Genomic DNA, 23,558 nt, shown 5'->3' on the forward strand with positions numbered 1-23,558 from the left:
GTTTTTTTTAGTTAATTTCGTATGTCTCACGATAGTTTTTATATTTTTTTCACATTATCATATAACGACCAGATCGGCGATATATTAAAGAAGGGCCAAATTAAAAGTACCTTTAACCTTATGTATCTAATTTTTAAGATTAATCTTCACAAACCTCTTTATTCTTATAGTACAAATCATATTCACTTTCCTGCTTATCCCTTCTTTCTACTTCTGTGTTCTCATTCTCACTTTTTACAGAGTCTTTCTCGTATTTTTCTGCTTTGGACTCTCCATGTTCCTGTCTTTCATCTACCGTTTCCTTTTTAACTGATCCTTTGGCATCTCTTTCTGTTTTAGAGTCGTGGTAGGACTTTCCTTCTTGTTTCTGCTCTTCTGTATTCTGTCGGACTTGGCTGTAGTGTGTTCCCCCTACATCTTTGTCGACTGTGCTTACTTCTGATTTCTTGGCTGCAGCGGTATGAGTCTCCGTTTCCTGACTTTCAACAACTTCGTTGCCGTGTGAGCGTCTTATGATACGTTTTTTGGATCTGTGCGTTTTGTTTGAAGTATGTATTGATCTTTTGCGTCTAGTGATCGTGTGTGAGACTATCTTTTTCTTATGTTCGCCTTTAGTATTAGTGTCTTTAGTTTCATCGTTAGTTTTCTTGCAACCACACTGGTTATTGCCTTGGTTTTTATCATCTTTCTCTTTATTTATATCTTTTTCCTTCTCATTCTCGTTTTCATTCGAATCGCCTGACTTATCTTTAGGCCCTTTCGTATCAGTTGATCTTTTATGTATCTTTGTTTTATCAATTCTACCATTTCTTCCATGCCGCTTTTTCAGATGATTCTTACCATTTGCACTTTCAGAAGACGTAGTTTTTACGTCAGAAGAGTCGCTGTTTTCAGTGTCCTTAGTATTATCTTCTTTACGATGTTTCCTATGACATTTCTTCCCATTACCAGGTTGTTTATGTTCACTTGTGTCTCCTGATGGCTCGTTTTCAGTATTGCTGTTATTATCTACATCAATGATCGTGTGCCCTTTTTTGCCACATACTGCACAAGTGCTAATACATCTTCTTTTAACAGTATCATCATGTTCATCAGAGTAATCTTCATCAGTTGATTGGCTATCAGAGCTTTCATCACTGTCGCTTGATGAAGAGCTACCACTGTCGCTTGATGAAGAGCTACCACTGTCGCTTGATGAAGAGCTACCACTGTCGCTTGATGAAGAGCTACCACTGTCGCTAGACGATTCGCTATTGCTGGAAGAATTGCTATCGCTATCGCTATTGCTATCCGAATCGCTGTCGCTAGTTTCAAAGCTTGAACTGGACTCGTCGCTTTCGCTGATATCATTGCTTTCGCTCGAATCGTAGCTTTGGCTTGATTCGAAACTTTCGCTTCCACTATCGCTACTGCTAGTTCCTATACTGTCGATTGAATCGTAATTTTGACTAGACTCATCGCTTTCAGTGTTGTCAGGTTCGATTGTGTCATCCTCATCATCAGCATCACCATCAGCATCACCATCAGCATCACCATCAGCGTCACCATCAGCATCACCATCAGCATCACCATCAGCGTCACCATCAGCATCACCATCAGCATCACCATCAGCATCACCATCAGCGTCACCATCAGCATCACCATCAGCATCTCCAGGTTTACTTGTGTCATCATCACCATCGTTATCACCATCAGCATCACCATCAGCATCACCATCAGCATCACCATCAGCATCACCATCAGCATCACCATCAGTATCACCATCAGCATCACCAGGTTTACTTGTGTCATCATCACCATCGATATCACCATCAGCATCACCATCAGCATCACCATCAGCATCACCATCAGCATCACCATCAGCATCGCCATCAGGATCACCATCAGCATCACCATCACCATCACCATCAGCATCGCCAGGTTCACTTGTGTCATCATCATCATCAGCATCACCATCAGCATCACCATCAGCATCACCATCAGCATCAGCGTCAGCATCAGCGTCACCATCAGCATCAGCATCACCATCAGCATCACCATCGCCATCAGCATCAGCATCACCATCAGCATCGCCATCAGCATCAGCATCACCATCAGCATCACCATCACCATCAGCATCGCCAGGTTTAGTTGTGTCATCATCGCCATCAGCATCACCATCAGCGTCACTATCAGCATCACCATCAGCATCACCATCAGCATCACCATCAGCATCAGCATCACCATCAGCATCGCCATCAGCATCACCATCAGCATCACCATCAGCATCGCCATCAGGATCACCATCAGCATCACCATCACCATCACCATCAGCATCGCCAGGTTCACTTGTGTCATCATCACCATCAGCATCACCATCAGCATCACCATCAGCGTCACTATCAGCATCACCATCAGCATCACCATCAGCATCACCATCAGCATCAGCATCACCATCAGCATCACCATCAGCATCACCATCAGCGTCACCATCTGCATCACCATCAGCATCACCATCAGCGTCACCATCAGCATCACCATCAGCATCACCATCAGCATCACCATCAGCGTCACCATCAGCATCGCCATCAGCATCACCATCAGCATCACCATCAGCATCGCCATCAGCATCACCATCACCATCACCATCACCATCAGCATCACCATCAGCATCGCCATCAGCATCACCATCAGCATCACCATCAGCGTCACCATCAGCATCACCATCAGCATCACCATCAGCGTCACCATCAGCATCGCCATCAGCATCACCATCAGCATCACCATCAGCATCACCATCAGCATCACCATCAGCGTCACCATCAGCATCGCCATCAGCATCACCATCAGCATCACCATCAGCATCGCCATCAGCATCACCATCACCATCACCATCACCATCACCATCAGCATCGCCAGGTTCACTTGTGTCATCATCACCATCGTTATCACCATCAGCATCACCATCAGCATCACCATCAGCATCACCATCAGCATCACCATCAGCATCACCATCAGTATCACCATCAGCATCACCAGGTTTACTTGTGTCATCATCACCATCGATATCACCATCAGCATCACCATCAGCATCACCATCAGCATCACCATCAGCATCACCATCAGCATCGCCATCAGGATCACCATCAGCATCACCATCACCATCACCATCAGCATCGCCAGGTTCACTTGTGTCATCATCATCATCAGCATCACCATCAGCATCACCATCAGCATCACCATCAGCATCAGCGTCAGCATCAGCGTCACCATCAGCATCAGCATCACCATCAGCATCACCATCGCCATCAGCATCAGCATCACCATCAGCATCGCCATCAGCATCAGCATCACCATCAGCATCACCATCACCATCAGCATCGCCAGGTTTAGTTGTGTCATCATCGCCATCAGCATCACCATCAGCGTCACTATCAGCATCACCATCAGCATCACCATCAGCATCACCATCAGCATCAGCATCACCATCAGCATCGCCATCAGCATCACCATCAGCATCACCATCAGCATCGCCATCAGGATCACCATCAGCATCACCATCACCATCACCATCAGCATCGCCAGGTTCACTTGTGTCATCATCACCATCAGCATCACCATCAGCATCACCATCAGCGTCACTATCAGCATCACCATCAGCATCACCATCAGCATCACCATCAGCATCAGCATCACCATCAGCATCACCATCACCATCACCATCACCATCAGCATCACCATCAGCATCGCCATCAGCATCACCATCAGCATCACCATCAGCGTCACCATCAGCATCACCATCAGCATCACCATCAGCGTCACCATCAGCATCGCCATCAGCATCACCATCAGCATCACCATCAGCATCACCATCAGCATCACCATCAGCGTCACCATCAGCATCGCCATCAGCATCACCATCAGCATCACCATCAGCATCACCATCAGCATCACCATCAGCGTCACCATCAGCATCGCCATCAGCATCACCATCAGCATCACCATCAGCGTCACCATCAGCATCACCATCAGCATCACCATCAGCGTCACCATCAGCATCACCATCAGCATCACCATCAGCATCACCATCAGCATCACCATCAGCATCACCATCAGCATCACCATCAGCATCACCATCAGCATCGCCAGATTTACTTGTGTCATCATCACCATCATTATCACCATCAGCATCATCAGTATCGTGAGGTTTAGTTGTGTTATCGTCATCAGGTTTTATATGATGCTTATGATGATGGCTTTTCGTGCATTCCTTTCTTGTACTGACATATTCACTTGTTTCGTCACTTTGATCAGAGCTGTCTGATAGAGAGCTGTCACTGCTATCACTGCTAGAGTTAGAAGAATCATCTTCAGAATATGATGGATGATGGTGTCTCTTCTTGCATTTCTTTTCTGCACTGCGTTTGTGGACATGCTTATGTGGTAGTGATCTATTTTCATCAGACTCTATATCTGGACTTGAAGTATCTTTAATTGGATTCTCACCACCATTCTTCTGTTCCGGAGATACATTTACTTCTTCGCTGGTCTTCTTACCACTACCTTCTGCACTGTCTTCAGGCTTCTTGTTTGGTGCACTAGAATAATCATCAGGGTGTGTGCTGTTACCTTCGGTACCATTTACATCCTTATATTTTTCACAGTTGACTCCGTCACATTTTCTATGGCATCTAGGGTGACGTACCTTCTTATGTTCACTGCTGTGCGATCCTGTGTCTTGCTGTTCGCTGACATTTTCGTCGAATAACGGTTCACCATGACCATGACATCTATGTCTCTTATGCGGATGTCTACGTTTTGGAATAACTTCAATGTGAGTTACTCTGTGTTTGTGAGGATGATGTTTACATACATGATTAGTTACTGGATGTGTGTCTGTATCGTCATCGGAGATATCTTTAGTTTCATTACTATTCTTTTTATGGTCATTGGAGTCATCGTCCTTTTCAGGATTGTCTCCCTTAGGTTTCTTCGAGCCATCATTCCTTTCAGAACTGTGATTCTTGTCACCACTTGGATGTTCACTATCCGTTATGTGGTGTTTGCATCCTTTGTGGTGCTTCGGTTTGTGCTTATTTGTATCATCTTTGTCCCCAGGACTGTTGCCCTTTGGTTCATTGTCTTTGTCCCCAGGACTGTTGCCCTTTGGTTCATTGTTTTTGTCCCCAGGACTGTTACCCTTTGGTTCATTATTGGATTTATTATCTTTGACCCCAGGACTGTTGCCCTTTGGTTCATTATTGGAATCATTATCTTTGACCCCAGGACTGTTGCCCTTTGGTTCATTATTGGATTCATTATCTTTGACCCCAGGACTGTTGCCCTTTGGTTCATTATTGGATTCATTATCTTTGACCCCAGGACTGTTGCCCTTTGGTTCATTATCTTTGACCCCAGGACTGTTGCCCTTTGGTTCATTATCTTTGACCCCAGGACTGTTGCCCTTTGGTTCATTATCTTTGACCCCAGGACTGTTGCCCTTTGGTTCATTATTGGAATCATTATCTTTGACCCCAGGACTGTTGCCCTTTGGTTCATTATTGGATTCATTATCTTTGACCCCAGGACTGTTGCCCTTTGGTTCATTATCTTTGACCCCAGGACTGTTGCCCTTTGGTTCATTGTTTTTGTCCCCAGGACTGTTGCCCTTTGGTTCATTGTTTTTGTCCCCAGGACTGTTGCCCTTTGGTTCATTATCTTTGTCCCCAGGACTGTTGCCCTTTGGTTCATTATTGGATTTATTATCTTTGACCCCAGGACTGTTGCCCTTCGGTTCATTATCTTTGTCCCCAGGACTGTTGCCCTTTGGTTCATTATTGGATTCATTATCTATGTCCCCAGGACTGTTGCCCTTTGGTTCATTATCTTTGACCCCAGGACTGTTGCCCTTTGGTTCATTGTCTTTGTCCCCAGGACTGTTGCCCTTTGGTTCATTATTGGATTCATTATCTTTGACCCCAGGACTGTTGCTCTTTGGTTCATTATTGGATTCATTATCTTTGTCCCCAGGACTGTTGCCCTTTGGTTCATTATTGGATTTATTATCTTTGTCCCCAGGACTGTTGCCCTTTGGTTCATTATTGGATTTATTATCTTTGACCCCAGGACTGTTGCCCTTTGATTCATTATTGGATTTATTATCTTTGACCCCAGGACTGTTGCCCTTTGGTTCATTATTGGATTTATTATCTTTGACCCCAGGACTGTTGCCCTTTGGTTCATTATCTTTGTCCCCAGGACTGTTGCCCTTTGGTTCATTATTGGATTCATTATCTTTGACCCCAGGACTGTTGCCCTTTGGTTCATTATTGGATTCATTATCTTTGTCCCCAGGACTATTGCCCTTTGGTTCATTGTCTTTGTCCCCAGGACTGTTGCCCTTTGGTTCATTATTGGATTTATTATCTTTGTCCCCAGGACTGTTGCCCTTTGGTTCATTATTGGATTTATTATCTTTGACCCCAGGACTGTTGCCCTTTGGTTCATTATTGGATTTATTATCTTTGACCCCAGGACTGTTGCCCTTTGGTTCATTATCTTTGTCCCCAGGACTGTTGCCCTTTGGTTCATTATTGGATTCATTATCTTTGTCCCCAGGACTGTTGCCCTTTGGTTCATTATCTTTGACCCCAGGACTGTTGCCCTTTGGTTCATTATTGGATTCATTATCTTTGTCCCCAGGACTGTTGCCCTTTGGTTCATTATCTTTGTCCCCAGGACTGTTGCCCTTTGGTTCATTATTGGATTTATTATCTTTGACCCCAGGACTGTTGCCCTTTGGTTCATTATCTTTGTCCCCAGGACTGTGGCCCTTTGGTTCATTATTGGATTCATTATCTTTGACCCCAGGACTGTTGCCCTTTGGTTCATTATCTTTGTCCCCAGGACTGTTGCCCTTTGGTTCATTATTGGATTTATTATCTTTGACCCCAGGACTGTTGCTCTTTGGTTCTTTATCTTTGTCCCCAGGACTGTTGCCCTTTGGTTTATTATTGGATTTATTATCTTTGACCCCAGGACTGTTGCTCTTTGGTTCTTTATCTTTGTCCCCAGGACTGTTGCCCTTTGGTTCATTATCTTTGACCCCAGGACTGTTGCCCTTTGGTTCATTGTCTTTGTCCCCAGGACTGTTGCCCTTTGGTTTATTATTTTTGTCCCCAGGACTGTTGCCCTTTGGTTCATTATTGGATTTATTATCTTTGTCCCCAGGACTGTTGCCCTTTGGTTCATTATTGGATTTATTATCTTTGACCCCAGGACTGTTGCCCTTTGGTTCATTATTGGATTTATTATCTTTGACCCCAGGACTGTTGCTCTTTGGTTCTTTATCTATGTCCCCAGGACTGTTGCCCTTTGGTTCATTATCTTTGACCCCAGGACTGTTGCCCTTTGGTTCATTATCTTTGTCCCCAGGACTGTTGCCCTTTGGTTCATTATTGGATTTATTATCTTTGACCCCAGGACTGTTGCTCTTTGGTTCTTTATCTATGTCCCCAGGACTGTTGCCCGTTGGTTCATTATTGGATTCATTATCTTTGACCCCAGGACTGTTGCCCTTTGGTTCATTATTGGATTCATTATCTTTGACCCCAGGACTGTTGCCCTTTGGTTCATTATCTTTGACCCCAGGACTGTTGCCCTTTGGTTCATTATCTTTGACCCCAGGACTGTTGCCCTTTGGTTCATTATCTTTGACCCCAGGACTGTTGCCCTTTGGTTCATTATTGGAATCATTATCTTTGACCCCAGGACTGTTGCCCTTTGGTTCATTATTGGATTCATTATCTTTGACCCCAGGACTGTTGCCCTTTGGTTCATTATCTTTGACCCCAGGACTGTTGCCCTTTGGTTCATTGTTTTTGTCCCCAGGACTGTTGCCCTTTGGTTCATTGTTTTTGTCCCCAGGACTGTTGCCCTTTGGTTCATTATCTTTGTCCCCAGGACTGTTGCCCTTTGGTTCATTATTGGATTCATTATCTTTGGCCCCAGGACTGTTGCCCTTTGGTTCATTATCTTTGTCCCCAGGACTGTTGCCCTTTGGTTCATTATTGGATTCATTATCTTTGACCCCAGGACTGTTGCCCTTTGGTTCATTATCTTTGACCCCAGGACTGTTGCCCTTTGGTTCATTGTCTTTGTCCCCAGGACTGTTGCCCTTTGGTTCATTATCTTTGTCCCCAGGGCTGTTGCCCTTTGGTTCATTATTGGATTCATTATCTTTGTCCCCAGGACTGTTGCCCTTTGGTTCATTATTGGATTCATTATCTTTGACCCCAGGACTGTTGCCCTTTGGTTCATTATTGGATTCATTATCTATGTCCCCAGGACTGTTGCCCTTTGGTTCATTGTTTTTGTCCCCAGGACTGTTGCCCTTTGGTTCATTATCTTTGTCCCCAGGACTGTTGCCCTTTGGTTCATTATTGGATTTATTATCTTTGACCCCAGGACTGTTGCCCTTCGGTTCATTATCTTTGTCCCCAGGACTGTTGCCCTTTGGTTCATTATTGGATTCATTATCTATGTCCCCAGGACTGTTGCACTTTGGTTCATTATCTTTGACCCCAGGACTGTTGCCCTTTGGTTCATTGTCTTTGTCCCCAGGACTGTTGCCCTTTGGTTCATTATTGGATTCATTATCTTTGACCCCAGGACTGTTGCTCTTTGGTTCATTATTGGATTCATTATCTTTGACCCCAGGACTGTTGCCCTTTGGTTCATTATTGGATTTATTATCTTTGACCCCAGGACTGTTGCCCTTTGGTTCATTATCTTTGTCCCCAGGACTGTTGCCCTTTGGTTCATTATTGGATTCATTATCTTTGACCCCAGGACTGTTGCCCTTTGGTTCATTATTGGATTCATTATCTTTGTCCCCAGGACTATTGCCCTTTGGTTCATTGTCTTTGTCCCCAGGACTGTTGCCCTTTGGTTCATTATTGGATTTATTATCTTTGTCCCCAGGACTGTTGCCCTTTGGTTCATTATTGGATTTATTATCTTTGACCCCAGGACTGTTGCCCTTTGGTTCATTATTGGATTTATTATCTTTGACCCCAGGACTGTTGCCCTTTGGTTCATTATCTTTGTCCCCAGGACTGTTGCCCTTTGGTTCATTATTGGATTCATTATCTTTGACCCCAGGACTGTTGCCCTTTGGTTCATTATCTTTGACCCCAGGACTGTTGCCCTTTGGTTCATTGTCTTTGTCCCCAGGACTGTTGCCCTTTGGTTCATTATCTTTGTCCCCAGGGCTGTTGCCCTTTGGTTCATTATTGGATTCATTATCTTTGTCCCCAGGACTGTTGCCCTTTGGTTCATTATTGGATTCATTATCTTTGACCCCAGGACTGTTGCCCTTTGGTTCATTATTGGATTCATTATCTATGTCCCCAGGACTGTTGCCCTTTGGTTCATTGTTTTTGTCCCCAGGACTGTTGCCCTTTGGTTCATTATCTTTGTCCCCAGGACTGTTGCCCTTTGGTTCATTATTGGATTTATTATCTTTGACCCCAGGACTGTTGCCCTTCGGTTCATTATCTTTGTCCCCAGGACTGTTGCCCTTTGGTTCATTATTGGATTCATTATCTATGTCCCCAGGACTGTTGCCCTTTGGTTCATTATCTTTGACCCCAGGACTGTTGCCCTTTGGTTCATTGTCTTTGTCCCCAGGACTGTTGCCCTTTGGTTCATTATTGGATTCATTATCTTTGACCCCAGGACTGTTGCTCTTTGGTTCATTATTGGATTCATTATCTTTGACCCCAGGACTGTTGCCCTTTGGTTCATTATTGGATTTATTATCTTTGACCCCAGGACTGTTGCCCTTTGGTTCATTATCTTTGTCCCCAGGACTGTTGCCCTTTGGTTCATTATTGGATTCATTATCTTTGACCCCAGGACTGTTGCCCTTTGGTTCATTATTGGATTCATTATCTTTGTCCCCAGGACTATTGCCCTTTGGTTCATTGTCTTTGTCCCCAGGACAGTTGCCCTTTGGTTCATTATTGGATTTATTATCTTTGTCCCCAGGACTGTTGCCCTTTGGTTCATTATTGGATTTATTATCTTTGACCCCAGGACTGTTGCCCTTTGGTTCATTATTGGATTTATTATCTTTGACCCCAGGACTGTTGCCCTTTGGTTCATTATCTTTGTCCCCAGGACTGTTGCCCTTTGGTTCATTATTGGATTCATTATCTTTGTCCCCAGGACTGTTGCCCTTTGGTTCATTATCTTTGACCCCAGGACTGTTGCCCTTTGGTTCATTATTGGATTCATTATCTTTGTCCCCAGGACTGTTGCCCTTTGGTTCATTATCTTTGTCCCCAGGACTGTTGCCCTTTGGTTCATTATTGGATTCATTATCTTTGTCCCCAGGACTGTTGCCCTTTGGTTCATTATTGGATTTATTATCTTTGACCCCAGGACTGTTGCCCTTTGGTTCATTATCTTTGTCCCCAGGACTGTTGCCCTTTGGTTCATTATTGGATTTATTATCTTTGACCCCAGGACTGTTGCTCTTTGGTTCTTTATCTTTGTCCCCAGGACTGTTGCCCTTTGGTTTATTATTGGATTTATTATCTTTGACCCCAGGACTGTTGCTCTTTGGTTCTTTATCTTTGTCCCCAGGACTGTTGCCCTTTGGTTCATTATCTTTGACCCCAGGACTGTTGCCCTTTGGTTCATTGTCTTTGTCCCCAGGACTGTTGCCCTTTGGTTCATTATCTTTGACCCCAGGACTGTTGCCCTTTGGTTCATTATTGGATTCATTATCTTTGACCCCAGGACTGTTGCCCTTTGGTTCATTATCTTTGTCCCCAGGACTGTTGCCCTTTGGTTCATTATTGGATTCATTATCTTTGTCCCCAGGACTGTTGCCCTTTGGTTCATTATTGGATTTATTATCTTTGACCCCAGGACTGTTGCCCTTTGGTTCATTATCTTTGTCCCCAGGACTGTTGCCCTTTGGTTCATTATTGGATTTATTATCTTTGACCCCAGGACTGTTGCTCTTTGGTTCTTTATCTTTGTCCCCAGGACTGTTGCCCTTTGGTTTATTATTGGATTTATTATCTTTGACCCCAGGACTGTTGCTCTTTGGTTCTTTATCTTTGTCCCCAGGACTGTTGCCCTTTGGTTCATTATCTTTGACCCCAGGACTGTTGCCCTTTGGTTCATTGTCTTTGTCCCCAGGACTGTTGCCCTTTGGTTTATTATTTTTGTCCCCAGGACTGTTGCCCTTTGGTTCATTATTGGATTTATTATCTTTGTCCCCAGGACTGTTGCCCTTTGGTTCATTATTGGATTTATTATCTTTGACCCCAGGACTGTTGCCCTTTGGTTCATTATTGGATTTATTATCTTTGACCCCAGGACTGTTGCTCTTTGGTTCTTTATCTATGTCCCCAGGACTGTTGCCCTTTGGTTCATTATCTTTGACCCCAGGACTGTTGCCCTTTGGTTCATTATCTTTGTCCCCAGGACTGTTGCCCTTTGGTTCATTATTGGATTTATTATCTTTGACCCCAGGACTGTTGCTCTTTGGTTCTTTATCTATGTCCCCAGGACTGTTGCCCGTTGGTTCATTATTGGATTTATTATCTTTGTCCCCAGGACTGTTGCCCTTTGGTTCATTATTGGATTTATTATCTTTGACCTCAGGACTGTTGATCTTTGGTTCTTTATCTATGTCCCCAGGACTGTTGCCCTTTGGTTCATTATCTTTGACCCCAGGACTGTTGCCCTTTGGTTCATTATCTTTGTCCCCAGGACTGTTGCCCTTTGGTTCATTATTGGATTCATTATCTTTGCCCCAGGACTGTTGCCCTTTGGTTCATTATTGGATTCATTATCTTTGACCCCAGGACTGTTGCCCTTTGGTTCATTATTGGATTCATTATCTTTGACCCCAGGACTGTTGCCCTTTGGTTCATTATTGGATTCATTATCTTTGACCCCAGGACTGTTGCCCTTTGGTTCATTATTGGATTTATTATCTTTGACCCCAGGACTGTTGCCCTTTGGTTCATTATTGGATTCATTATCTTTGACCCCAGGACTGTTGCCCTTTGGTTCATTGTCTTTGTCCCCAGGACTGTTGCCCTTTGGTTCATTATCTTTGTCCCCAGGACTGTTGCCCTTTGGTTCATTATTGGATTCATTATCTTTGTCCCCAGGACTGTTGCTCTTTGGTTCTTTATCTATGTCCCCAGGACTGTTGCCCTTTGGTTCATTATCTTTGTCCCCAGGGCTGTTGCCCTTTGGTTCATTATTGGATTCATTATCTTTGCCCTTTGGTTTATTATTGGATTCACCACCCTTTCCAGGACTACCTCCCTCAGGTTCCTTAGAGCCATCATTCCTTTCAGAACTGTGATTCTTGTCACCACTTGGATGTTCACTATCCGTTATGTGGTGTTTGCATCCTTTGTGGTGCTTCGGTTTGTGCTTATTTGTATCATCTTTGTCCCCAGGACTGTTGCCCTTTGGTTTTTTATTGGATTCATCACCCTTTCCAGGACTTCCTTCCTCAGGTTCCTTGGAGCCATCATTTTTTTCAGAACTGTGATTCTTGTCACCACTTGGATGTTCACTATCCGTTATGTGGTGTCTGCATCCTTTGTGGTGCTTCGGTTTGTGCTTATTTGTATTATGTTCGGTATCACCATTTAGTGTTTTGTGATGACGACATCCTCGTTTGTGCTTTTTGTCAGTGTTTTCAGAAGAATAGCTTACTTTTGCATGATCCTCATTTTCATTATTTTCTTGATCAATATCTGTATTGAAGTAAGATTCTTGACGTTCATTACCATTGTTATTTTCATAGTGGTCGGTTCCTGTAACGTCTATATTCGTTTCGTCTTCGTATTGTCTGTTATTTTGTTCTATGTCGGTTTTGGAAGAAGAATGTCTATGTTCATGGCCTTTTCTTTTCTCATAATGCTTAAAACCCGAATCATTCACTGTCGTTTCATCCTGTCTTTCACTGTTCTTTTGTTGAATATTTGTGTGGTAATTCGAATCTGTATGTTCACAATCTTTGTCCTTTTCGTATTGAACGTTAGAAGATTGGTTTATATTTGTCTCATCTTTCTTCTCTTTGTTCTTTTCCTCTACATTGGTATTGTAAGATTCATCCCTGTGTTCGTAGTCTTTACTCTTTTCATTATGAGTTTTTGAAGAGTCCCGTACTTTAGTTTCATTTTCATTTTCAGTGTTCTCTTGCTCAATATTGGTATTGGAACAAGCATCGACGTTTACTTTATCTCCGTCCTTTTCGTAATGACTGTTATAAGAATCTTTTATTTTAGTTTCACTGTTCTTCTCTTCGTTCTTCTGTTCAACGTTAGTATCACAAGAAGTATCGCTATGCTCATAACCCTTCTTTTTCTCGTAAGTCTGATTTGCAGACGAATCTATTTTAGTCTGATCATTGTGTTCACTATTCTTCTGTTCAATATTGCCATTAGAAGAGTAATCTGAATGCTCATAATCATTCTTCTTTTCATAATTGCTGTTAGATGAAAAGTTTCCTTTAGTTTCCTGATTGTAAGTACCACTAGTCTTCTCTACATGAGCGGCATTAGAAGAAGTCTTCTTTGTATGGTCTTTGCCGTGATTTTCAGTTTCAGTTTTAGTAGCATTTGCCTTTATATGTTCATTATAACCACTGTTCTGATTTTCAAAACGAGTATTAGATTCTGAATCAGATTTTATGTGATCTGGATCTGTCTTCTCATAATGGCTGCGAGAAGTGGATTGTATTTTGCTATGGGATTTAGAGCCACTGCTGGTTTTTTCTACGTGAACCGTTTGTTTCTTGGTCGTCTCATGGTTTCCATTGCAGGGTTTTTTTTCAACACCCTTGTCACCACTGGCATCGGCTGTTGGATTTAAAAAATGTTATTAAAAAATACTGCATTGTCACGCTTGAAGGGGTAGGCAAATGTGCACATTAAGGCACGTAATGCCGCTATACAATGTACAGCCATTTTTCACCATTTGTGTTGTAAGTCGCATGTGATAGGGGTTGAGCCTATTGCCATATACGGGGTATAATTCGAAACTCTATACTAATACTGAGAATTTTTCTCCGTATGGGAATCGAACCCGTTACAAGTTGCCCAGCTGCTGCACCAACTATGCAGTCAATTTCATGTCAATAAGTAAATATAGTATTTAAACATAAATAGTATACTTACGGTTTGGTAACGCCTGAACAGTTGCCAGGGCCTGAAAAAAAGTTAGAAAACATAAATTAACCCGGCTATAATAATTCATTGTTTATTTTTTAAAATTATTTAGTTATCTACAAAAAAGTGCAATTAAATGTTAAGACTGAATATAGAATAATAATAAAATAACATTTAAGTAGAAGAGAAAATGTTTGTTGATAATTTAAGTTCTTTTTTTTAATTTTATTATATATAATTAAAACATAATAAGTATTTGTGTTTTATTTAATCACAAAAATACCCAAAAATATAAACACGCATAAAAAAATCAATTAAAAATTAAAAAAAAACCCCGACACAAAAACTTTATTTCCCTTTAAAATTCTAAAAAAAATACGTCTCGTTGGGGGACCGCTCCTAATTATTTCTTACTTATCTACGATTTGTTCATAAGTATCACATGCTTGGTGTTAACATTAAAGTAAATTGATGTTTAAGTACTTAACTATAACGCAGAAAATAGAAATACAGCGGCGCGGGCGGCGGTGTGCAGTCCGTATTCATGCGGTCCCCCAACGAGACGGTTTTTTTTTAAGTAAGTTAATACCTATGTCTGCTGGCCCGGAGGCTTAAAACTCCTTCTCATGTTTGAGGGTTCGAAACCTACCAACAGCAAGTACCAATGTGACTTTTTTCAAGTTATATGTACTTTTTATTATTGTTAAAACACCACTGAAGGAAGACATCGTGAGCAAACCTGGGCTTATAATTTCTAATTATAATTTTGAAAACGCCAACCCTCAGAGCAAACGTGGTTCTGGTGATTAATGCTCAAACCTTCGCCGTGTGAGAAGAAGCTTATACCATACAAAACATAAATAACTATAGCAATCAGGAATAATGTAACTTTCTAACAGTGAAGAATTTTTTAAGATTGGGTCATTATGAGTAGTCATTGATGGCTGCTCGTCTGACCAATTTGGCTTCAACGCCGGAGTTCCTCAGGGGTCAGTACTTTCAGCAACGCTCTTTTTGCTGCACATCAACGACCTGCTTAAGCCCGGTATCTTTGGGTATGCAGATGACAGCACAGTTGTTGAAAGGTATGTGTCCGATGCGCGGACTAGCGGAACACAGATCCGATCTCTAAGAGAATCCATGGTCGAACGGTTGAGCTCGTCCTTGAAGGCGGTCTCCGATTGGGGTGACGCCAACTTGGCCAAGTTCAACGCTACCAAAACCCAGGCAGAACCCAGCTTCTCTGCCAAACGGAGTCAATTTCCGCTGGCTCCTACTTTCCGAAATGTATCCGTTCCAATATCGGATCATCTTGAGCTTCTGGGCGTAACTCTATCGCCAACGCTAAACTTCGGCTCTTATATAGAGTCGAAGGCACATCTGGCTGGTAGGAAGTTGGGCATCCTCTGGAGGGTGAGACGGTACTTCACACCGAAACAACTGCTGAGCCTGTACCAAGCGCAGGTTCGGTCATGTATGGAGTACTGTTCTCACCTTTGGGACGGCTCGGCTAAACACCAGCTGGATGCGCTCGAGCGCATTGAAAGGCGTGCCAAGAAGCTCATCAATGATGATGCGCTTGTGGAGGCCCGGCTTCAAAGCCTTGAACACAGGCGCAAGGTCGCAAGCCTTTCCGTTTTTTACCGGATACATGTCGGAGAGTGTGCGGGGGAACTGCACAACTTGATTCCTCCTAGTCCTTGCCATCATCGAACCATAAGACAATCGGCGAGGCGTCACCGCTTCATGGTAGATATCCCACCCACTCGCACAAAATGCTTCGCTTCAAGCTTCCTTGTGCGAACTGCTAGGGAGTGGAACTCTTTGCCGGAGTCTGTGTTTCCTGATGGGTACAACCTGGGTGTCTTCAAAGCCTGAGTGAATCGTGGGCCGCATCATCACTTACCATCAGGCGAGATAGCGGCCAAACGTCGGCCCATTTAATATAAAAAAAAATAATTGTTCCAAAGCTTACCCATTACATACAAACTTATAAACTAAAGAGGTAACTCTTTATAATATATTATTTCAAGATGATAACCTTACAAAGGAGAAGAGATTTATTGGATTCAACTTTTTTATTGAAAATTTTACGCTCTCAAATTGATTGTCCCCAATTGTTGACCAAGTTAAAAATCCGTGTACCCACAAAATGTGTCCTCCTTTTCGCAGAACTGTACTTGGTGCTAATTCTCCTATCTCCCGCCTGTGTACATTGTTAAACAGCTGCAGTGATCTTGTAGATGTGCACTCTGACTCACTAGGCTCAGAAGAAGTATTATGTGCAAAAACATGTGATACATTTTTGATCTAGTCAAAATTAATGTTTATTGTTACTGATTTTATTTATCTATTTAATGATTTTTGCTTAGTTTTGTTATGAACTTCATGTTCAATATTTAATTATTGTTCTGTTCTAATCTAATCTAATTTAATTTTTACTTTGATTGTGACTTTAGTTTTGTAATATTATAATATTATGTTAGGTTATGATTTTCACATTTTTTTATTATAATGTAATGTTAATTCTGATACCTATATATGTTATATTATTGTTTAATGTAATTTTGTTCGAGTCAATTTCAGTCTTAATTTTTGATAGCGATTTCATTGCATTGTGTCCTGATTATTGTTATTTTTTGATATTTACATTGTCTTAAGTTTTGTCTTCTTGGTATTTAAGTCAATTAACAGACATATATTGCATGCTGTGCTTACCTGTAAGGGATTGAGGCACTATAGGAGGATGTCAGATGCCATAGTAACTTTGGCTCAATATTAATTTGTCACGGACAGTGAATATTCTTACGTTTTCTAGTGTTGTTTAATGTCAAAAGCATTATTTAAAAAACATTTTTTTTTACTTATTATTATCCAAATAATAAAGGACCCGGGTTCGTCCTAAAACTACGACCAGCCACCGAGGAATGGGCAGCAGTATTCTCAAAATTTATCGGTGACCTAACTGCGATCCCCAAGCCACCTGCCAAGCGTGGGGATATTATGGCACCCCCCCCTTTCACTATGAGCGACAACATAATTATACGCCCCCCAGTCCCCGGCAGCTCCGCTATTCCTGATCTAGGTAGCGGATCAGGTAACGGCGGAGCAGGGGGTGCTAAGAATCCCCGGCAGAGAAAGCGCTACCACCTCCGACGAACTTTGGCCCTGGCAACGCACAACATCCGCACACTGCGGACTGATGAGAAGATTGTCGAGCTGGAGGAAGAATCGAGCAAAATGCGGTGGGACATCTTGGGACTATCTGAAATCCGGAGAGAGGGTCAGGATACGATAATCCTAGATTCCGGCAACTTGCTCTTCTTCCGGGAAGGAGACCGTAAATCCCAGGGTGGTGTCGGATTTCTCGTCCGCAAGTCTCTCGTCAACAACGTGTGTGAGGTCGACAGTGTGTCGAACAGGGTAGCGTACATTATACTCAGAATATCTAACCGGTATTCGCTGAAGGTCATACAGGTATATGCGCCGACCTCGACACATTGTGACGACGAAGTAGAGGCTCTGTATGAGGAAATTTCAAAAGCCATACACTCCTCCGAAACACACTTCACCGTTGTGATGGGGGATTTCAACGCAAAGGTGGGCACACGGAATAGCGATGAGTTGAGAATAGGGCCATTTGGATATGGGCAGCGAAACCATCGGGGCCAGCGGCTGGTCGACTTTATGGAGAGGGAGAGACTCTATTTGATGAACTCCTTCTTCCAGAAACGACCGGCCAAGAAGTGGACATGGATAAGCCCTGATGGTTTTACCAAAAATGAGATCGACTTCATCATGGCGACCGAAAGACGTATATTCAGTGATGTCTCTGTGATAGCGAAGGTGAAAACCGGTAGCGATCACCGTATTGTCAGAGGCACACTGAACATCAATGTAAAACTAGAGCGGTCACGCCTGGTGAAGTCCACGCTCCGCCCTGCACGTGTCCAGATCCAAAACCTCGAGCAATTCCAACTCCAACTGCAAAATGGCTTCCAGTGTCTAGCTGATTGTGGAAACGTGGACGAGATAAATAATGGGTTGGTGGAAACTGTCCAAGCAGTGGGGTCAGAGTTCTTCAAGACCCCCGCCGAAACAGGCCCCAAAAGCTCTCCGACGGAACCTTAAAACTTCTTAAGGATCGTAGCGAGATGAGGCTGCAGTCTTCAGTCGATATGTCTGAATACGGCAAGCTCAATAGACGAATCTCGAAATACATGCGACGTGACCTGCGGGCCTATAACGCCGCAAGAGTCAGAGACTTAATTGACCGAAACAAGGGCTCAAAAGTCTTCGCAAAGAATGTAGGGCAAAGCCAAATGACGAGGCTGAAGACCGAGGATGGCAGCGTCATCTCGTCGAAGTCCGAGATCCTCGGAGAGCTCGAGAGGTTTTACGGACAGTTATACACCTCAACACGGCAACCCATCGTCGGTACAGCTCGGGACCCAAGAGCTGAGCCGAACAAGCCGGATTCCGAAAAGGCTTCAGTACCATAGACCACATTCATACAGGCAGGTTATACAGAAGAAGGTTATACAGGAGTATAACTTACCACTATGCTTAGCGTTTGTGGGCTATGAGAAAGCCTTCGATTCAATCGAAACCTCTCCAGCGGTGCCACATCGACTATAGATACATCGAGGTTTTGAAGTGTTTGTATAACAACGCCACCATGCGCATCCGACTCCAGGAAGAGACTACGAGGCCAATCCAGTTGCGGAAGGGCGTGAGACAGGGAGACATATTATCTCCGAAACTGTTCACGAGCGCACTGGAGGACGTTTTTAAGCTCTTGGACTGAAGCGGACGCGGCATCAACATTAATGGCGAATACATCACTCATCTCCGTTTCGCCGATGACATAGTCGTAATAGAGTCGCTGGAAGACCTGAACACCATGCTCAACGACCTCAATACCGTTTCCCAACAGGTGGGCCTTAAAATGAACATGGACAAGACGAAAATCATGTCAAATGTCCATGTTGCACCTGCACCGGTTATCGTTGGGAACGATATACTCGAAGTTGTAGACCACTACACATACCTGGGTCAGATCATCCAGCTAGGTCCAACTTCGAGAAAGAGGTCGCCCAAAGAATCCAACTTGGATGGGCAGCGTTTGGGAAGTTACATGAAGTCTTCTCGTCAAAAATCCCGCAGTGTCTGAAGACCAGGATGTACAACCAGTGTGTGTTGCCGGTGATGACTTACGGTACCGAGACATGGTCCCTAACTGCTGGCCTTTTAGAAAGGCTCAGAGTCGCCCAGCGCGCGATGGAGAGAGCTATGCTCGGAGTATCTTTGTGCGACAAAATCCGAAATTTGGAAATTCGCCAAAACACAAGAGTTGCAGACATGCCTCTCAAAATATGTAGGCTGAAGTGGCAATGGACAGGCCAGCTCGAAGAACTGATGGCCGCTGGGCTAGGAAGGTGACTGAGTGGCGACCGCGGACCGGAAGACGCAGCGTGGGCAGACCTCCCACTAGGTGGACCGACGACATCGTCAGAGTGGCGGGGAGCCAGTGGATGCAGGTGGCGGCTTGTCGTTCTACGTGGAGGACCAAGGGGGAGGCCTTTGTTCAGCAGTGGACGTCTCTCGGCTGATGATAATGATGATGATGATCCAAATAATAAAATATATTCTTAGTATAGAATTATCGATTACAGTGCTGCCACTGATTTTAATTATTTACAATTATCAATTACAGTAGCAAGACTGGCAACTTTTTTTTAAATTTGGGATTGAAGAACTTAATATTAAAATAAATACTTATTAAAGTGATTTTTTTTTTCGAGAAGTTCTCGTAAAGCACTAAATATTTTTTTATAAGTTTGTATTTTATATTTAAATTATTGGAGGTAGAAACTTTGTGTCCGCGTGAGTTTAGTTTTAAAAGTTGTGTAAGCCGAAATTCGTCATTCTCATTTGTATTCCTTATACTGTTAGCAAAATTTGTATCGGTGTACTCAATTGTTGGTGAGCCAAACAAATAAAATAAAAAATAAAATTAATATTAGTATAGATAACAAATACCGACTTACCACTAATACAAGTAGCACCGTAGAAACCTTCATGGTGATTCTATGTCCCACCATCGGTACCAAAGGCTTATATACCAAGTCATAGTAAATAACTGCATTCATAATCTATAGCTACCTATGACAAACAAAAACACATTTGCGCATATGTTTTATATAACAATAAGCAGCCCCTTGATTTATTTGTGTGGCAATTAATAATTAATTAGAAAAACAATGTTTCTTGACGTCAATTAGGTGTTAAAGTCATGAATTTCTCCGTAATAGGTGACAAAGGACGTGTCCTTTAATCCCCGAAGGGGTAGGCAGAGGTGCACATTATGGCACATAATGCAAATGTACACCCACATTTCACAATTTATGTTGTAAGTCCCATGTAATAGGTGGTGATCCTATTGCCATATACCGGGCACATTTCCAGATTCTGTGCTACCACTGAGAAATTTTCGAAACATCGAAAAAAGCCCAGTAATACTTCGCCCGACCCGGGAATCGAACCCGAGACCCCTTGCCCGGCAGTCGCACTCGCAACCACTCGGCCAACGAGGCAGTGCTCATTATTTTCTTGTTTCATTAGGATTTTCTCCTGTGTCGTGGGTGCGTTTACAAACATACAAGTTCATATAAACATGACACACAGACCCGAAACAACAATTTGTGGCTCACACAAAGAGTTGCTTCGTGCGGGAATCGAATCCGCTACACGTTACGCGGCAGCTAGTTGCCCAGCTCTAATCGTGCAGTTATGTACACCGAGCAACATTAATCGGTATACAGCCAACATAACTATAGCTATGCAATACCTTTACATGTGTGGATAATTTTATAGTAATGTGCATAAAAACAAACGTAATAGCCAAACGCCTATTACGCACACTTTCATCACGCATACACTTATACTAAATATCATTTTCGTGAGGGTATACGTATTAATTCATTAAAGAAATATAAATAAAAACAAGGGTAAACATAAAAACAATACGTAACAAACATTGAATAAATCAAATAATGAACGATCGAGTTACAAAATTATACCCATATAAATATAATATCTTCTCATCGTTTTTTATGTTATTGAATGAGATACGATATTTAGGTTGTCCCTTCAATTGCACGTATGGCGCAATGGTTATCGCTTGCGGATATACTGATGAGATGCGGGTTCGATCCCAGCATCGCGTTCTTTTTGTAATATTTTTTAAACATTATTGAATGCAAATTTTCTAATGTTTCAATAACTAATTAAAAATTTACAATGTTTGAAGCAACCACGGAACTCTCAGGTTATTTTATTTGGCCCGTTTATGAAGTAACTACCGACAATCCGCAATATTTTTCTCACACAACCCACATGATAAAAAGTTTGTATTCTTAGTTGTCAGTCTACGAGTATTTATTAATAATTATCCACAACTCATAGTCGTGTTTAACTTAATTTATATCTATCCATACAAAGTTAAAGTTAAACATATAAACATAACATTGTCGATGTTTTGCGGAAGAAGAACATATAAATTATTTGATATTGTAAGGCGATTAAGAATATTGGTGAGTATTCTTTACCTATACAAATTACTATTTTAATTTTATTCTTTGTTCTTTTTATGCTTATCTATTATTAGAGTTTTATGGTTATAAATAAATTAATTTCACTCAAGTTATTTATAAGTGTATTTATAACAACCTAAGTATCTAAATATACAAAGTTATTTTTATCATATAGACCAAATGATTATTATATAATTGACTCATTTATTTTGTATCCACAGAGGAGAAATAAGAAATGCAGTTATGGGTCGGCTGATATGGATATTCTGGAAACATGGGATATAGAATCACGCTAACGACGCGAAATAAGTAAATTCAGAGATAAATTATTCTTCGTTTAGCCACCACGGCATTGTGCCCGAACGCAAGGTTAATTCGGATTACTTCCAATGCTTTCTTCTCCACACGCGTAACAACGCGCGCCTATGCTGCAATCTGTGATGCAGCAAGTCAGCGCTGAACATAACAATTACAAATCTATAATAGCTCATCGATAAAACAAAACCAATTACAATCTACTAGTTTGATCTTATTTTGAAAATAATGTTGTAATTTTACTAAATATACATTTGATTATTTGGATAAAGGTAAAATTAAATGGTGTAAAAATGTGTGCGGCCTAATAGGTGTGATTATAGTGAACGAATTACTTTAACTAGTGGAATCATAAGTGTATCAGTTGAATTTATTTTACTTAGTAATTGTAAACCTTATTTATACAGACATAACATTCATAATTGTTTAGCAATGTGAACAAAAACAAATTTTAATAATAACTGCATACACACGTTATCGCAATTTGATTTTTTGTCCATTACTAGGAATATCGAAAGTCTAAAGGAGACGGTGAAGTGATGTTATTGTTAAGCTGTTGGAATTTGTCATAATTTCTTTCCATTTAACATGTTGATTCATTTCACCACTCGTATTAGCCTAATTAAATTTAAATTGCTATAGATTGTGAATGTTAAACGTGTCTGTATTAAATAATTGCACCACGATATTTTTTCATCCAATTTTTTCATGTTTTTTTTATTTATTGGACATAATAACACATAAATAATAAATTATTTACAATAAAAAATAATGTTGTTTTATTCAGAATCTATTTCATTCATACTTTGATTTTATTATACAGAAAACAAAAACAAAACATAACAAAACAAAGAAAAACAACATAGTAAATAAAGAAAATAAATACTTTTGGCTAGATTCGAACCCACATTGTCGTAAACGATGTTTGAAACCGGTTCATTAACCACTCGTCCACGAGCACTACGTCTGTTCAAGTGAAAATGTTTATTGATATCATCGATTGTAAATATTATTAACCTTACCCATGTATTAAATTATAAAAATACGTATACCGACACAAAAATTATAGTATTTACCAATGTGTGCGTAATAGGCGTTTGGCTATTACGTTTGTTTTTATGCACATTATTATAAAATTACCCACACATGTAAAGGTATTGCATAGTTATAGTTATGTTGGGTGTATACTTATTACCGTTGCTTTGTGTACATTAATTGAGAAAAGCTCTACCAGTTTCGAGTCACAGAGGGACTCTTAATTTTAGATTTTGGATCACTCGTCGTCTATATCATTAATCTAATATAAAATATACAAAACTTGGCCGATTTATACTCTTAAGGTGCTCCCACACAGCAGTTATATAACGTTATACAACAATGTGTAACAATATAACATTTGCAATAGCGTGTAACATACTCTACAATTACTGTTATAATTTGTTTAAACACAAATGTT

General features: G+C 41.6%; 1 protein-coding gene across 1 annotated transcript; it reads right to left on the reverse strand.

Moving 5' to 3' along the window:
• Nucleotides 1-9: 9 nt before the first annotated feature.
• Nucleotides 10-19,422, reverse strand: LOC118280200 (uncharacterized). The gene is made up of 3 exons (XM_050702232.1): nucleotides 19,410-19,422; nucleotides 12,333-13,883; nucleotides 10-11,811 (listed from the first exon to the last, which is right to left on the reverse strand). Exons 1-3 carry the CDS (start codon nucleotides 19,420-19,422, stop codon nucleotides 140-142), a joined length of 13,236 nt encoding a protein of 4,411 aa, XP_050558189.1. The 3' UTR covers nucleotides 10-139.
• Between the last annotated feature and the right edge of the window lie 4,136 nt (nucleotides 19,423-23,558).

This window comes from Spodoptera frugiperda, chromosome 21 (genome assembly GCF_023101765.2).
Source record: "Spodoptera frugiperda isolate SF20-4 chromosome 21, AGI-APGP_CSIRO_Sfru_2.0, whole genome shotgun sequence".
Classification (NCBI taxonomy): domain Eukaryota; kingdom Metazoa; phylum Arthropoda; class Insecta; order Lepidoptera; family Noctuidae; genus Spodoptera; species Spodoptera frugiperda.